Here is an 18421-nt window from a genome sequence, read left to right as displayed (position 1 = left end):
ACAGACTACTCCTCGGTCGAATATCTACGACTACGACTACGACTGCGGACTAGCGGCTGGGTTTAAATCCATCTCCTCGCTTCTCGTAGTCACTGGTCAGCACAAGGTCAGCATCTTCGCGGACCGTCACTACTGTCGGCGTCCGAACTACCTGTCGTGCGTTGGAATGTCCAGTGTCCGGTAAGAAGAGGGTAGTGCTTACTGTTCCGAACAGGTCGCAAATAGAGCTTGGTTGTCTCTTCCCCCTCGTGGAGACTTTGGACACCAGCCTCGTACAGGTTCATCATCTGCCTGACTCAGGTTTACTCCTCAATGGACAGGTGGAATCGAGATTCGATTTTTCTAACACTGATTTACGGCGTTCTCAAGTTCCCAACACACCCGGCCTGAACCATATTCCCATCTCTTATCTTCCATTTTTCAGGCAACGAAACACTATTTGTGGTTAATGTTTTCAATAAAGAAAACGGGGTCTCGTTTCCACGGCTTACCGTACAGATGCTAATTATGTCAAAGCGAAGAATCGCCTCCAATATCACTCCTACAGAACCCACCAGAGATTCTTTGACCATTCAAAAAAACCAGTTCGTGGATAGATCTTCCACCACAACTATGTGCTGTGCAACTCCATCGACACAAGAAGCCGGATCGAGACCAATCTTCTGCGTTCGCTTCCGCTGACTGGTATTTGCCAATCGGGTATGTCACCGTATGTGTTCCGGAAATGGAAAAACACGTCGCCCGGTGTGTCGGAGTTGGGCTGTTCTTTCTGTGGTGGACACTCTCGTTGCGTACCACGGAGAGATGTTACTGCTGGAATGAAATGACTGTCCTCGATGGCATCGTGAGTCGATGGCGTCCACAGCCTTGGGGGAAGCATTCCTACTTTTCTAGGGAGCATGTTGTGGAGAGTTCAATTTACCCGGAATGCAGTTTTGTTTCATGTTCGCCCGATCGGTGACACTTTCCCCGGATAAATTTCGGATACAAACATCTATTGCCACTCACGCCCTTGAAAATCGATACCGACGCGTTACACGCTGGCAGCATTTGAATCAGTTGGGACCATTCATTTGCATTAGAATCGGAAGCTACTGCGAAAACAAAGGTGGCGCTGGGCAGTAGGGATGAAGGTAAAGGGTCCTTGAGGGGAAGTTCCTGGTTTGTCAAGGTATGACATCTGGAATAATTTTTTTCGCTTCCGCTCGTCGTTCTCGGTTGACCGTGACAGGATGTTTGACTATGGTTGTAGTTTCATCACTGTTGACGATAACCCGTAAAAAACATTGATGAACTACGTACTACAGTGTATGGCATCCGGCGGTCTTGGTTTCATCGTGTGGATATCCAACCTTCGATTGAGTACGAAAGAGAAGAGAGCCTTTTGACCTTTCCGAGTCCGTGTCATTCCGAACTGAAAGGGATAGTAGCTGCCATTGCCGACCACAGGAGGTGTGCAGTATCATTTGTGTTTCTGGCTAGCACAGACTGAACATTACTCCCATTGGAAGGAATCTAACGATAGGAACAGCCTCAGATGTCATTTATTTTGACAACGGATATGATTCTATGCTTTGATGGCGTGGAGACAGCAGAGGAGCCCATGTGTGCCTCGCATTCTCACTCATTCCATTGAATGCAAAGTGACCGGATGTATTGGTTCTGTCTGATGTGATAGCAGGTCCTATGAATGACATGGATGAGCAATTGGATTATATTCCCCTTACTATACATAAAACATGGAGGACGACATTTATTCATTTTAATTTTTACACCAGTTTCCCCAAATGCCCCCAAATATTCCATTGTTTATGGGATATCCATTGGCGACTAGATATCAGCTTTTCCCTCAGAAGTGATCCCAAGGATCAGGGACTTGTTCTGATTCAAATCTGATTCAATGCAGATAAATGCCTTGACTTCCACTTGAAATCAAAAATTTAGATAGTATACACTGTCAGTTTTGTCTCTATATCAGTCAAATCTCAGGTTCCTGGAATTTCAATCAAAACTGGCAGAAATTTATATATCTATAGCTAAATTATTTTAATGTTAGACTTTTGTGCTATATTTTTCCACATCGTTATTATAAAAGGTCCAACTTCAACTCATCACAAGCACACTCCAATTTCGACTCTAGTCATGTCTTCCACAAATGACCTTGAAGAGGCTTTAGCACCCTTGCTCAGTGCTGAGAATATCCTCACCCAACCAATAGCTACTATTGCAGTTTGCATTGTTTGCCTTTCTGATTGTCAATATTGCTGAAATTATTCCTCTATAGATGGCATTTTTTATATATGGTTTATTTTCTAGCTGCATTACTAAAAACATTCTAATATCTACCCCAATTACAGGAATCTACAGTTTTATATTTGGACTATCAGTTCATGTTCTCTTTCGTCAGACTAACCCTGTTCACAAACTGCAGGCAGGGGGTGCAATAGCTCTGTTTGTACTAGCAACTCTCTTCACTGCTATTCTTACCTGGTTATCATCCCGACGAGCCTTTGTAGAGTTCCATGCTGCAACAACAAAGGATTTTACTCCTCTTGCTCAGTACTATATGGAAGATAGTATAGAATCTGCTTGCATGTAAGCAATATCAGTCTCATAACTTTCTCTCTTACTCATAACTAGCATCATATTAGGGGAATTACAGAAATTATTCCAACTCTTATGAGGTATATATATTATTATACTTCCTGCAATTGGTTTATTGATTTCAATATCCTTAGCTCAATAGCTGACATGATGCTTGTAAGTCATTCCAGGTTTTCCTCAACAGAAAGAAATATAGTTTGAATCTTCTCTCTAGATTCATCGCTGTTATCTCATTTTCAATTCATCCAAACTGATACTGGTTCCACTTGTCTTGGCTTCATCTTTATTGAATGGTTTGCTTTAAAGTTTACACTCATCTTGTTCTCTAGAGTTTGACATTAATTAAAACAGGTATTGACCTTGGATGTACCATTACCTTCACAATTGGATATAGCAACTCTAGAACAACCTACCACTATATCTTTTTATCCAAGGTGCAATCCATTGAGAATCAAGTGGTAATAGGGATAGTTGTTTTCCAAATTGTATTGACATGCTTGACTGGTGAGTTTAACCATCTCCATTACCATACTGCAGCCAGAAGGCTAGAGATGATGCTGTTTTTCCCATAAAGGTGGTCGCATATGGTGGATTATCCATCAAGCAAGACAATTCATAGGAGGGTCAACACATACAAGATATAATGATATTGTGGCTATCATGTATGTATACATAAATTTATCTTTGCCAAACTTTATTTTAACCAAGAAAAACTAGTTTTGAGTCTGGATTTCTGTATGCAAGTGCTCTCCTGGTTGCAGTAGTCATCCAAGTTACATTAGATCCTCATTTGACAAATGTCCTCCCATTTGGATTCTCAGCTGTCTCAACACTAATGTCTGTGAGTATTCAAATCTTTTCATTTTGCATCTATAGTTCAGATCAATCTTCTCAGGGCCTTGGTCCTACAATGGTCATTGCCCGGGTAGCATATGGCAAATCTGTGGAAAGTGTTCAACACTCAATATCAACATTCTGTATTGCCAATACCAATGCCCAGGCTACTCAACAAGGGTCTACTGCTGGCATGCAACAAATGACTATTAACTTCTCACTACAGACACAACCTGGCATTGCTCTTGATTATTTACAGGCAATGGAGGAGCCATTAGCTAACCAAGCAGTAGTTGAGAAGGTTTAGATGTGATTAGTTGGAAGGCTTGAAAAATACAAATGGTGTAGACACTCCCATTTCTCTCCATTGATGGTCTTCACAAGGCAATCTGGCTCCTTGTAAAGACCCAGCAACTCCAAAGGACTTCGTCAGGATGGATGTAGATCATCAGTAGTCAACTTCCAGATATGTACATTACCCTTTCCTTTGTCCTGTATTTATACTACCTCATGTTTACTCTTCCTAACTCATATTTACTCCTCCTACAATACTTCGTCCCAACATTTCCATTTGTAAGATGTTAGATAACAATGGAGGGATGGGCAAGTGACCACTTGCTGAAGGGAATCTGAACAGAAAATGGGGGGAAAAGGAGGGAAAGGATTGTATTTCAAATATATAACTAAAGTATATACATAACAGAATAATAACAAATTCAAGATGAAGAAATGATCCTAGCAGAGTGACTGAAGCACCCAGTATCACTGGTCTCTAATATAAGAGGACATACAAGTTCTAAGGAATGCAGTGTGTATTTGAACTAGCTAGCACTCATAAGAGATGAGAGGGAAAGGAAAAGAAGAACTAAGTATGTATGTCAGGAATTGAAAACTCTACTGATGCACTCAACAGGTGAGGTTTCAAGACTTACTCAGAGAATCATCAAGTTGACACAAGTCAGGGGGATTAGAGATGCAAAATGAATACTACTAGAGGTTCTCTACAGTTTTACAGACTAGAATTGTGATTTAGGAATGGAAATACTTATCCAAGGGCTTGTCGAATGGTTCAGAGGGCTTAGAGGTGCTATTTGAGCAGTAGAATTCAGACAGAGATTGGTTTGAGAGAGGAAATAGAATATATTGAGTAGATGCTAGAGAAATAAGAGAAAGAAAGAAACAGAGAAAGAAACAGAAGAGACAAAAGAGACAAAAGGTTACAAGGGGTTAAAAATATCAAGGTTGGGGTTTGCTTGCAAACCTCAGACCTTATATACTATTTTGTTATCTATCTAATGAGTGAATAATGAGTCAATTAATACATGAGTACAGCTATGCTATGATAAGAGATAAGAGATGAGTCAAAATGACTGCAAACCTATGCAGATCTGTGCAGAGATGACTTGCCAGTTGGATTTACTGAGAATTGAATGGGGATAGTTGATAACAAGGATCTATTGATAAGATTAAGACTGAGAAAAATTGAAGGGGGCCCAGTACTATGTTGGTTGGCAGGGTTCAGCTGGCATAAGTGTTTTGGTTCATGACAATGTATGTCAGGAGTTGATCCTTGAGTGAGGCGAGCTGACAATGAGGAAGAAAGGAATGACTCCTAGGTAGGATTGACCAGACAAGAGTAGGGTTCTACAGTACACTTGAAGTACTTATATACTACACTACTTAAGGAGTAAAGGAGTCAAGGGGGCAGGGGCCTCCCTATCTACAATGGTCTACAGCGATTGTGGATCAGACAGGATAGTTGACAGTAAGGAGCTTGAGGAGTTGATGAGGGGGCGATCATGGGAATTGAGACAATCAAGTATATTGACAGAAAGGGTCACGACTATGTGAAGAGCACTATGGTGGAGTACTCAGAGTATGGCAAGTTTGTGACATTACTGTATCGTATCGTATATCTCATAATAAGGTAGTACTGCAAACACCCGAAACATTGTCTACCAGCAGGGAACTGCTTGGCACTAGTCAACTTAGCACTGAGAAAGGTGGTTAGTTGTGGTGAACATAGGGGACTCAGAGGGGATTCTGGCAGGTAAGTCTGGTATAGACTTAGTTGATAGGTTGATTCACAGATGGGCAGTTAGACTCAGAGAAAAGAAATAGATTGAAGAATATGAGAAATACTGATAGTCAGGGAGAATAGTGAGGTTGGGAAACCAAGCAGGATAGTACATGGGGTTTATATACTATTTAGCTAGTTAGTCTGGAATGTTCCACAGCATTCTACAGCATTCTACAAGATATGAGTCAGAGTGGAGCCTTCTAAATGGGTAAGTAACCTCGTCAGATGAGTAGCCTTGAGGCTGAATCTGTGGAGTAAGATCTCCAGGATGCCCAGGATGCCCAGGATGCCCATGCAGCATGCCCAAGGTGTCCAGAAAAAATATATGGGGGTCCCAAAAGTGTATGGTATGTTACAATTACCCCCCCTTAAGGGCCTTCATCCTCAAAGGCTTAGTGGTTATTCCATATACCCAGGGTTGGCTCTTTCGAGTACTTTCCATGTAATTCTCTCATGGTCAATAATGCTACTTAGTTAAACTGTGCTACAAGGTTCTTTTTGTACTTTAAACAGTGCTGCAGGGCAATATTTATCATATTAAGAACTAGAGTGACCCCGAATTGCTAGTTAAAGCTAGTGCTGCTAGTAGAATGTGCCATAGGCACAGCTAGACCAGTTAGAGGAGAGCCATAAATCATGTCAGAAAACTGTATGACCATTTGAAACCTGTAGAACACTATGAGCAGAGGACTTAGGTGAAGTTCCACTCTCTACATTCTACTATGCACTGGCATATCAAGGGATTGTATTATTAGAAGACTCGTAGTCTTCACAGAACAGTTTATAGCAGAACTTGACAGAGTCTAAAAGACCTTCATACTAGGAGTATCTACTTCTATGGGGGATTTAGTTGACAAGAATTTGGATATAGAACCACCTAGACTAGGAGAATTGTGACATGACCATAGATTGGTTCCCAATCGCAGGAAAGACAATAAGAGATGATATGAATGACAGATCACAGACAGCATATCTAGGAACCAGACAGGAATGAACAATGGATCTTGGAATCCTTATTGTTCATACGCTACAGCAACTTGAAATGCTTGATCTGTATGCTGAGACCACTTGGATATACAAAGTCCATATGATTCGATAATGCGACTTAGTTGAACTATGCTACAAGTTCTTTTGCACTTTAAACAGTGCTATGGAGCGATATTTATTGTATTAAGAACTAGAGTGAGCCTGAATTGCTATTTAAAGCTAGTGCCACTAGTAGAATATGCCATAGGTGCAGCTAGACCAGTTAGAGAGAGCCGTAGATCATGTCAGAAAACTGTATGACCGTTCAAAACCTGTAGAACACTATGAGCAGAGGACTTAAGCAGTAATTCACCAAGTTCTACTCTCTACATTCTGCTATGCACTAGCGTATCAAGGGATTGTACTATTAGGAGACGTGTAGTCTTCACAGAACCATTCATAGCAGAACTTAACGAAGTCTAAAGACCTTCATACTAGGAGTACCTATTTCTACAGGGGATTTAGTTGACAAGAAATCAGACATAAGACCACCCAGACTAGGAGAAATTGGATTTGACCATAGATTGAGTCCCAATCTGAGGAAAAGACAAAAAGACATGATACAGATCCCAGATCACAGATAGAGTACCTAGGAACCAGGCAGGAATGAACAACGGATCTTGGAGTCTGCACTGTTCATGTGCTACGGCGATTCGGAACTCTGGATCCATATGCTGGAACCACTTGGACACACAAAGTCCATATGATTTGACAACATCGAAATGCAGGATAAGGTCCATAGGCAGGAAATACCATATGGTATGCCTATGTAGGTCCATTCTACATGCTGAAACAAGGATGAAGAATGGTCCAGATTGGTCCAAAACATATGATTTGAATATGGAAAAGCTCTGTAGACGAGATTCTATACATGTAGTGGTCCCTAGCGATAAGATTCTGCATGGATTCGTAGCTATGGTGCATTATTTTTAGAGATGAAACAAGTAGAGATAGGATTACAAAGCTAGTGTAGAAGTAGTATAAAAGCAGCTCATGTATCTGTAGATAGAGTAGTACTACCCGTGCGTAGGAAAGTCCTGAGCGAGTTGCCCATGAGTAACTGCTCTTGACACTCAATAGAGAGATTTGCCCTGTCATTGTGCAGTGATATGATAAGATTTGATTTGAACTATACGAGACCGTCGAGGTCAAACTTGAGAACTATCCATCTGTAGGCCGCTGAGGACTTGATTACTGTTTCGTGATCCATGGAGGGTCTTAGCGTTCATGTCTGCTGAGGACTTAGTTTTCGTATCCATCAAGGACAATAGTCTCTCATTGTTCAAATTAGTCTTACCGTAGACGAAATTCACAGTCTCACTTGGTCTGCTGGACAATAAACAGAGCCCCTACAAAAAAAACCTAGAATCCCTGTAGCTGTGGTGTTTTACACTTGCAGTTGCACATTGATTTTATAAGACCTTCATATGATATTGAGACTGTGATCTTGTGCATAACCTTTGCCAAGCAGTCCACCCTTGCAATCTTTCCTGGTGTGTAGAGTTATTGATAGACTTTATACGGAGGTTTACTAGTTTTTGGATTGATTTGGTGTTGGTGCTACTTCCGTAGCTCTGATATTAGGTTGACTCTTGAGTGGTATACTTCACCCATTATCGACACTGTTGGAAATACAGTTCAATCGTAGGATAAGCTCCATAGGCAGAAACCACTACACGGTACACCTCCATGGGTCCATTCTACAAACAAAAACAAGAATGAAGGACAGTCTGGACTTGTCCAAACATAGGAAATGATTATGGAAAAGCTCTGTAGATGAGATTCTGTACATGTAGCAGTCCTTAGCAGCGAGATTTACTTGGACGATGAAGGAAAACCGCATGCAAATGCTATGGCACATTCTCTCTCTGACAACAAGCCAAGTATCGATACAATTATTAAGCTAGTGTAGAAGTAGTATAAAAGCAGCCCATGTAACTGTAGATGAAGTCTTAGTGTTCATATCCACTGAGGACTTAGTTTTCATGTCTGTCGAGGGAAATAGTCTCTAATCCTTCAAATTAGTCTGCTATAGACAAAATTCATAGTCCCACTTAGTCCACTGGACAATGAACAGAGCTTTCTACACAACCCTTTGAACCCCGTAGCTTGTGCCTCAAGCATATTTTCTTGCTTCATTAGCAATTGCCAGCCCTTTGCAAGCTTCTAGCATTTTTCCTAAGTCCCTGAATATACTCTACATTCTAGTCCTTAGTCTTTGCAACCTAGCACTGTCCAGAGTAATTCTAATAAGTTCTACTTAGTTGTAAGTTCTGTAGTATACATTTTGCTTATCAATCTCCCTTTAGTATTGTGTTAGTTCATCCCCGCTCGCCGCATAAGCCTTAAAACATCACCTTGTTGAATGCAGTGGTTCTAGAGTGTATCGTTCGTTTCACTTCACCACATTGTTTGTAACACCATAATCGTAGATGACTTCACCACCAATCCCTTTTATGACCATAATATATAACATGTCTGTGAGTTTGTCCAGGACAAACCCACTGAGATGATGCCTCTGCTTTTCTCCATTCAGATCTGATCTGATCCATTAGTCTTCACCACATTTTTTAAGACTGTAATTTGAGATGACTCACTGAAAATCTCTTTCATGACTGTAATATATAACGTATATGTGAGTTTGTCCAAGAAGAACCCACTGACATGGCTCAACCCCTGGTCCCTCTAATGTGTGGTGTGACTCAATCTGGACTCTAATGTGTCACATATCACGAACCCACTGACATGACTTCAACAAATTTTTTGTAACACCATAATCTGACATGACCTGACTGCTAATCCATTCTACGATTGTAAGATATGTCATGTCTGTACTTTCATCCAGGACAAACCTAACTCAACCACCCCTAATGTGTGATGTTACTTAATACAGACCTGTAACAAACTGTTCAACCTTAGAACCACTGCACCCAACTGGTGGGGTTTTAAGGCTTATATGGCAAGCTAAACGAAAGTAAATACTTGCTGGAGAATACTGGGAGGGAGCTTGGAAGTGCTTGTAGCACACTGGAAAGGATACTGAGGCTGAGGACACTGGAATACTTGGGGGAACACTTGGGAACACTGAGGAGAGAGAGAGAAAAGCAGAAAGTGTAAGAGACAAAACACAAATGGAGGGTTTAAAATTACAAGGCTGGGGAAAAAGCTAGATACATGGTGGGTTTATATACTACTGAGCTATCTACATGGGGATAAGAGTTAGCCAATAGGAAATAAGATGGAATAACCATGGAATGACTGGGAATAACTGGAATGGTTGGGAATGACTGGAATGACTGTCCCCTCGACCCCTTACCCCTCAAGTAGTGTGGTATATAAGTACTCCAAGTGTACCATAGAGACTGGATGACTGTGAATGACCAAATGTCAAGGTTTCTAGAATGGCAAGGATGTCCAGGATGCCCAAAAATTGATTTCTGGGGATTATTTGCAGCTGAACATGCCCTGGAAAGTGAACAATTGGTGACAAGACCCTAATGTGTCACATGTCTGTCATTTCATCCCAAGACAAACCCTCTGGTGAAGACTAGTGGATTGGATTGGATAGGATCGGGTCTGGATGAGGTGATGCAGAGGCATCATCTCAGTGGGTTTGTCCTGGACGAACTCACAGATATGTCATATATTATGGTCATATATTACGGTCATAAAAGAGATTTTATCTTGACATGACTTGACCCAATTCTGACATTATCTCCGTGTATTCAAAGGTCAACCACCCCATGATCCTATGAAAAACTCTCACTGGATCTAACCAACCATCTATTTTACAGCCTACATCTCCATTTTCCACTTATATGGTCCAACAACACTCAAACAATGCTCAAACAATGCTCAAATGACACTTGGATGACTGTGTACTGACTTGGATTTGACAGTGGGGGACTAGAAATTATAAAAATAGAATAGACATCTCATCTGAGATGGCCTTGTTCACCAGGTGGAATCAGTGTGTGTAGTAGTCAAGAAAGATTACATCCGAGCCAGACCTCTATATGTCCCATACCATAGTTCTTAAGGGTAGATGTGAATGTTGGCGGACGTTGGCAGACATCCCAATATGGTAGTTGTGGTAGTTGGTTGGCTGGTTAGCATAAGTTTGTGTGCCCTATGTTACATTTATTTAACAAATTCTTCATTGTAATCCATCCTCTCTACCCTACAAAACTCTCAACATATCACAGTTAACTGACATTCACCATCATCACCGCTGTGGATCGGACTTTGAAATATAATGAACACATTACATGGAGCTCCCACACCTACATTTCACAATCAAAACTGCTGCACATTGGACTTTGATATATTTCAATCTTCTCAACCAACTGCCACAACGAGAGAGTATCCGCCTATGGTAAGTTGTATTCATTGCTAGTAGTAGTCATAGCTATATATAAATAATGATAAATTTACATCTGGTGAACAGCTAAAGACTCAAAGGCCACGAGAATGAGCAAAACCACTCCACTTCATGGTAAGGAACTAACATGAGTTTTTATATTATCGTACACTATTCAACTCACACATAAATTTCAGCTGTACGCCCCAAATATGAAAAACTTACATCAGCTGCTAGAATTGATTACCCATACCTGGCCCGTGAAATTACCAGAGATGTAGATGTTGACAGTGATAGAGGCCAAGGGGTGGGAGATGTTTTCAGAAACATGGAGAATGGAAAGATTTGGGTGTACAATGGAGGTCAGGCAGAGCAGCAATAGACTAAGTACAATGAAGGCAAGGAGATATACTGTCTGATAACAGGACTGGGTGGCCATGTCCTCAACCACCACACATTACATTGGAGAAAGAAAGGAGTGCTGAATTATGAGAAGAAGCATGGGAAGAAAACGTGACCCAGAATTGACAGGTTTGAATTTGTGTTTTAAATTGGCCACCACTGTGGCACTTCTAATGCTGATCTTCATCTTCTAGTGATTAAGGCGCCCCTGGAATCCATTAATGCAAGAAAAACACACCAAGCAAATAGATCAATGAATCTATTGCTCTTAGTATTCTCTAAAAGTGGGGGTTCGAAAGTTCGGCTTGTCGAAGGTTACACCTTCTTTGATCTTTCGAGATGGAGACAAAACTAACTCTGATATTGAAGTCTGGTCTGAGATAGTAGAATTCTCTACTACCAATCTGTTTTTATTTATATTTATATGAATCTAACAGTCTGAAGCCTACTTTGGCTTATAAAACTGGAACAATCTGTTGTGGCCCAAGTGCCTAGAGTTCCCAAGTGAACTATTCCAAATTCCAATTCCAAATCTGTCAAAAGCCCCCAAGTGGACTTAACCAAATTCCAAATTCCAAATGTCCCCAAGTGGACGGTAATGGGCAAAGTATACCACTCAAGAGTCAGCCTAATATCAGAGCTATGGGAGTAGCACCAACACCAAATCAACCCAAAAAACTAGTAAACCTCTGTGTAAAGTCTATCAATAGCTCTACACACCAGGAAAAATTGCAAGGGTGGACTGCTTGGAAAAGGTTACACACAAGATCTAGTGTTCTCAGGAGTTCAGCTCCGTTCAGTGTGGCTCGTAATCCTACTGAAATGGCCCGGCCTCGGTTCGGAGCTATTGTGGCAGTGCAGTTTCTGGACATGAACCAATTGAAAACCGTTCAAGGCCATGGTTTCTCCCAGGAATTTATTCAAAATTGAGTGTAGACAGTTCAATAGTATCACTACAACTATAAGATTGTACATAAAGACAACAAGAAAGTAGTTGAGTTTGATTTTACTCTACTGTGGGCAGAGGGACAAGTGGGGCAGGGATGCTTCAAAATCATGCACTGAGCCAGAGGGAATTTGTTCATTGACGAGACATAACATTTCCAGTTCCACCGTCTGGTTTTCCTCCTTGAGATGCTCCGTAAAATTGAGTTCTGGACCTTTTTGATTATGTCATTTCAAGTGGAACTTCAGGATTTGAAGGGCTTCCATGATCTCTGGAGAGAGGTGGTTTCGTAAGTTGGTCTTCGTTAGTCTTGCAGAGGAAAAGGCATGTTCACAAGGAACAGAAGTGCTCTGTATCAGTAACAACTTTAGACTACAGAGGAAAATCCTTGGCCAATGCGAGTGGTTCATCTGGCGGAAGTATCAGCATTGTCAACAATCAGAAGTATAATGCCTTACCCCCCAAAAAGACATGGTGTCGCCCCCCTGAGCATCAGCAAGGAACAACTCAACTTCATCCTGCGATCCACCATACTGTTGATGCTGTTGCGCCCGATTTGTAACTCTGAGAGTACACTGTTACGCAGGGGTTGATGGCCCAGATTCTGCAGGGTCTACTGCTTTCTCACCAGGGAGAGGAATATCCTGATTTGTACCTGATTAGCAGCTAGCGCAGATAAATTCAAGTACAAGACTTACACGGATGGCGACAATTAACATCCACTTGGCTTTCTCAGCAAGCTCTGGGCCAGACAGTATCTCATTGTCACCAAACATGCCACAAATTGTAGTGCAGTCAAGGTCCCGAAGCCATCTCAGTTTGAGATTAGGATTGATGACTAGGAAACTGGTAAGTTGGATGGTAGCAGTACTGGGACACTTAATGTACCCATTGATAAGATGTATGCAGGTACGCCCATCACTCATCGCCTGTAATCTTTGATTTTCGTCATTCCAGCTTTGATCGTGCCTTTGAGATGGGGAAGTTGGGTCTTCAGGTCATGCCAAGTGTCAAGCATCCCATTGAAGAACAGTAGGGCATTGTGGAGTGTCAGAAACTTGTCAGAGCTCAGGCACTGTTGGAAAGCGGACAGAATCTAAACAATAATGAGGTTCAAATTTGTAGCGTAGTCCAAAACAACAATGACTAACCTCAAGGACTTTTCTAACGTCTACAGCGGCGAGCCATTCTGGAGCATAAAGCATATAATCGTCTCAAATTTCTTGTAAATTGGATAGCCTTGTGACAAGAACAAACTCTTCCAACATCTGAATAGTTTCAATCAGCTATACTAATGCCAAGTATGCGGAGCTGACTCATGGGGCGTAAAAGACACATTCTAGATAACAAGTAGAAAGTTGACGACCAGTGGTTGTCAAGGTCACACAAGAGTTGTAGACCTTTCCCATTTTGTTTGGCCTTCACAATATCTTGAAAGGCCACACATCTAGCTGCACCTGACTGCACCTAACATAAGTCTAGATCAGAAGTATGTTAAAGTAAGGATAATCCAGCATACCACGTAGACAAGACCCCTCGAGTGAGTAATAATGCCCTCATTTGGCAAATCATCGTGGTCAAGCTGCCCAACTGCATACTTCATAGCTAGTTGCGTGTCTAAAAATTCTAAAGTATAAAACAAGCTTAATTTTAAGATAAGTCACCAGAATTTTTGTAAAAAAAATTAAAATAAATTCACCATAAACATTAACATAATACACACATTTTACAGTATATTGCACCCAGTGGTATGTGGAACTTCGTGATGGACTGCTGATGCTACAGCGGTTCAAAGCCATGGGAGAAATGAAAGCCAAAGTATGATGAGCATATGAAAGTGTTCATAGCGTTTGCACACAGTCCCCCTTTTCCAGTCCACCATCAGATTATGATGCTGAAGCCAGTTATATCCTATGATCACATCGCTTTTTCCCATATCAGTTACAGCGAATGGGGTGACTTCAGTGTGATCCTGGATCGTAATTTGAAGTTTGACTGTGTGGGAAATCCTGCCTGCATGATTAGGTGTTCCATCAGCGTTATAGACAGGAATTGGTCAAGCTAACTCATTCAATTCAAGTCCTTTGTCCATCGCAAACAACTTATTGATGTAACAACTGGTAGCTCCACAATCGAGGTCTTTGGGAACAAGCCTTTCTGCGAGTTGAGAGTCTCCAAAGTTGGCGGTACTAGCACAGAATCTCCTTGAATCTTCCAGATCCATCGAACAGATTCTTTTAGCTGTTTAATGGTCAACTGTCATCTGGAGAATATTGCGTACTAAGTCGTTGTCGACTTTGGATGTCCTGCTTTCATGCGACCATTTCTTCAGGAGATGTCGTCCCTTTTCCTCGTTGTGGTATAAGTTCCAATAGATCCAATAGGCGTCCTTCTTTGATGCGGGGTAAGGGAGTTTGGGATTACTAGTTTTAGGGGGTACTCGAGCAGGTACTCGCCGAGGTACTCCAGCCCTTTTTGCTTTTAGTGATAAGTTGGGTGCGGGTTTTTCTGATACGTCTTTGTCTTTCACCAAGTCACTCTTGTTTGTTAAAACACTGAACCAATTGTTATTGGATTTACAGACAAAGGGTCCCTTAGGTGGCGTATCTTTCTTCCTAAGGGGTTTTAAAAACCCGCCTCCTCTTCAATTTTTCTGAACTCCACTTTCTCTGCAGTACTAAGTATGAACCAATGTAAAATGTCTAAGTCTGATTTCTTCAATCCATCTATTTATATTTGCATTCGGGGCACAATCTGGATTATTTAGCATGCCTTTTATATAGCTAGCATCTGTTTCCACAGTGTGTCTGCGACATCCAAATGTCTGATATTTTGTTGCTCAAAGAGCCATCATCAATCCATACAACTCTCTCTTAGGTTGCGAAAAAAATCCCGCTTCCCTCTCATTTAGTGTAACCAATCCAAAGTAATTGAAGAATTTGCACTTCGGATTTTCTTCATCCACCTGATAAAGATAGAAACCAACTGCTTGCCATGATGTATCTACTGCAAGGATGATCCCTAGCGGATGATCATACTGAATAGGTCTAAGAGCAGGTGCGTTCTTTATCGCTTCATGTATCTTCCATACGGCATCGCATTCTTCTGCGCCCATTTCAAAAGGTACATTTATTCCTGTAAGTCTGTTCAAAGGTCTAGATATCTTCGCAAAGTCTTTGATGAACATCCTCATCTGTGATGCAACTCCCAAGAACGATCTAATATGTGTTCTTTCTAAGAATTTATCCGGAGTCCATGATAAAACTACGCTCGCAAATTTCTCTACCGGTTTCTCTTGTTCATAAGTAACTCTGTGTCCAACCACAATTCCCTCGGCAGTAAATATAAATGCTTTTGGTTCCTAGAAAGTACCACCCACATATTTCATACATTGTACAACTCGATTAACGTTCTGCATATGTTCCCACACAAATCTTCTAATTCCTTGGTTCTCTGGAATCGTCTCATATCCTCCATCTTTCAATTCATATCTGGTAGGTGGTCCTTTTATTGGGACATCGTCAATATAAGGCCTGGTTACATGCGGCATTTCTTCTCAAAGTATATACATAACATCTTCATGAAACAATGGAACAGAATTCGTCCATCCCATCAGAAGTTTGACCAATCTATAAGGTCCAAACGGTGTCTGAAAAGTAGTATAATCTCTCGAGTTGATATCAATCAACTGTTTGTCATAGCCAACCCATATATCTAACATTGCTAGACATGCCCTTCCTGAGAAACCCGCTGCTACTTCCACGGTCCCTGGTGGTACACCTGAATGTTGTATCATAACTGCATTAAGTCTTTCTAGACTATGCACTAATCTAAGACTCTTTCCGTCTATTCCCCATGGCCAGTACATGTTAAGTCTGACAGAGTTAATGCGACTTAGTTGACTATGCTACAAGGTTCTTTTTGCACTTTAAACAGTGCTACAGAGCGATATTTATCGTATTAAGAACTAGAGTGACCCCAAATTGCTAGTTAAAGCTAGTGCCGCTAGTAGAATGTGCCGTAGGCGCAGCTAGACCAGTTAGAGAGAGCCGTAGATCATGTCAGAAAACTGTATGACCGTTCAAAACCTGTAGAACACTATGAGCAGAGGACTTAAGCAGTAATTCACCAAGTTCTACTCTCTACATTCTACTATGCACTGGCATATCAAGGGATTGTACTATTAGAAGACTTGTAGTCTTCACAGAACCATTCGTAGCAGAACTTAACAGAGTCAAAAGACCTTCATACTAGGAGTACCTACTTCTACGGGGGATTTAGTTGACAAGAAATCAGACATAAGACTACACAGACTAGGAGAAATTTGATATGACCGTAGATCAAGTCCCAATCTGAGGAAAAGACAAAAAGACATGATACAGATCACAGATCACAGATAGAGTACCTAGGAACCAGGCAGGAATGAACAACGGATCTTGGAGTCTGCACTGTTCATGTGCTACGGCGATTCGGAACTCTGGATCCATATGCTGGAACCACTTGGACACACAAAGTCCATATGATTTGATAACATCGAAATGCAGGATAAGGTCCATAGGCAGGAAATACCATATGGTACGCCTATGGAGGTCCATTCTACATGCTGAAACAAGAATGAAGAATGGTCCAGATTGGTCCAAAACATATGATTCAAATATGGAAAAGCTCCGTAGACAAGATTCTGCACATGTAGTGGTCCCTAGCGATAAGATTCTGCATGGATTTGTAGCTATGGTACATTATTTTTAGAGATGAAACAAGTAGAGATAGGATTACAAAGCTAGTGTAGAAGTAGTATAAAAGCAGCTCATGTATCCGTAGATAAGTAAGTTCATAGCCCCACTTAGTCCACTGGACAATAAACAGAGCCCCTACAAACCCTAGAATCCCCATAGCTGTGGTGTTTTACACTTGCAGTTGCACATTGATTTTATAAGACCTTCATATGATATTGAGACTGTGATCTTGTGCATAACCTTTGCCAAGCAGTCCACCCTTGCAATCTTTCCTGGTGTGTAGAGTTATTGATAGACTTTACATGGAGGTTTACTAGTTTTTGGGTTGATTTGGTGTTGGTGCTACTTCCGTAGCTCTGATATTAGGTTGACTCTTGAGTGGTATTCTTCGCCCATTACTGATTCGTCCCTCGTAGAGTTGTTAGGTAAAATTCCACACATAGAAACTGATTTTATATCACCTCTACTTCCATATAATGTATTTTCTAAATTTTCTGTAGAACTTATATCAGTGGAACAACTTCTCACATCATCCGAAACAGTTGTTGTTCTCTCCATGAAAATTGAATTCTCACACCACCTCTGAAGAATATCGCTTCCGCGAAGTTGTCTACCCCCTCCGTCGGACATGTTAGAGTCAGTTTGAGAACTTCTTTTCCAAAATTCTGGTAGTGCTTGAATATATGTTTCTGCTAACTCTATCTGATTAAAAGTTTTATCTGTTGCTATTCTATATGCTTCTATTTCAATCTGGTCATTTCCTTGAAAAGAAAACATTAAGGCAACCTCTCCTTGTTCTTTCAACATGTCATCGAGGCTTCTTGAAAATTTACATCTTCAATAACACCCTTTCTCTCTTTGCATTTTCCGCCATTTCTGGCTTCAATGGTTGTGGGACTCTCTTTATCATTCTCTTCCCCATACCTCTCGGGTAAGTAGGAATTGTACATTTTAGTCTTGAATTCAGATCGGTAACCATAATTAACTGATCTCCATTGTCAAAATTCTCAACCGTCACTTGTGTCAACACATCAAAAGGTCTTCCTAGAAGTACCTGGTAGGGAGCACAGTCTACAACATGTAGTTGCAGATACACTGTAATTTCCCCAAACTTAAAAGGTACGTTTCTTGCGAGTCCCTTTGTCTTATTCAACTGTCCATTTGCTGATTGCATATGAATGACAGTCTCAGGATCCCAAGTAAGACCCACACCAACTGCAACGAGAGTATCAATCGCTACAATTTGTAAACCTCCATCCACTACAACCTCTACTTCTTGCTTTGAATTATTAATCTCAGGAAAAATGCATCTTAAGCTGTCTGACACTCACGCAACCACAATAATATTATCGCGTTCATGCAGCGGCAAATCATTTCTGAATTGCTCGGAAATATCTCGTTGGACAACTGACCCTTCTGGCAATCCTTCTTCT

General features: G+C 41.1%; 1 protein-coding gene across 1 annotated transcript; it reads left to right on the top strand.

Moving 5' to 3' along the window:
• Positions 1–3439: 3439 nt before the first annotated feature.
• On the top strand, positions 3440–3745 carry E1B28_005381 (uncharacterized protein; the record flags this gene model as incomplete). The annotated part of the gene is made up of 2 exons (XM_043149939.1): positions 3440–3445; positions 3500–3745. 2 exons carry the CDS (start codon positions 3440–3442, stop codon positions 3743–3745), a joined length of 252 nt encoding a protein of 83 aa, XP_043011023.1.
• Between the last annotated feature and the right edge of the window lie 14676 nt (positions 3746–18421).

The sequence above is a fragment of the Marasmius oreades genome, chromosome 3 (assembly GCF_018924745.1).
Source record: "Marasmius oreades isolate 03SP1 chromosome 3, whole genome shotgun sequence".
Lineage (NCBI taxonomy): Eukaryota > Fungi > Basidiomycota > Agaricomycetes > Agaricales > Marasmiaceae > Marasmius > Marasmius oreades.
Note: the sequence above shows the minus strand (reverse complement) of the source record. Positions and strands in the feature narration are given on the sequence as shown.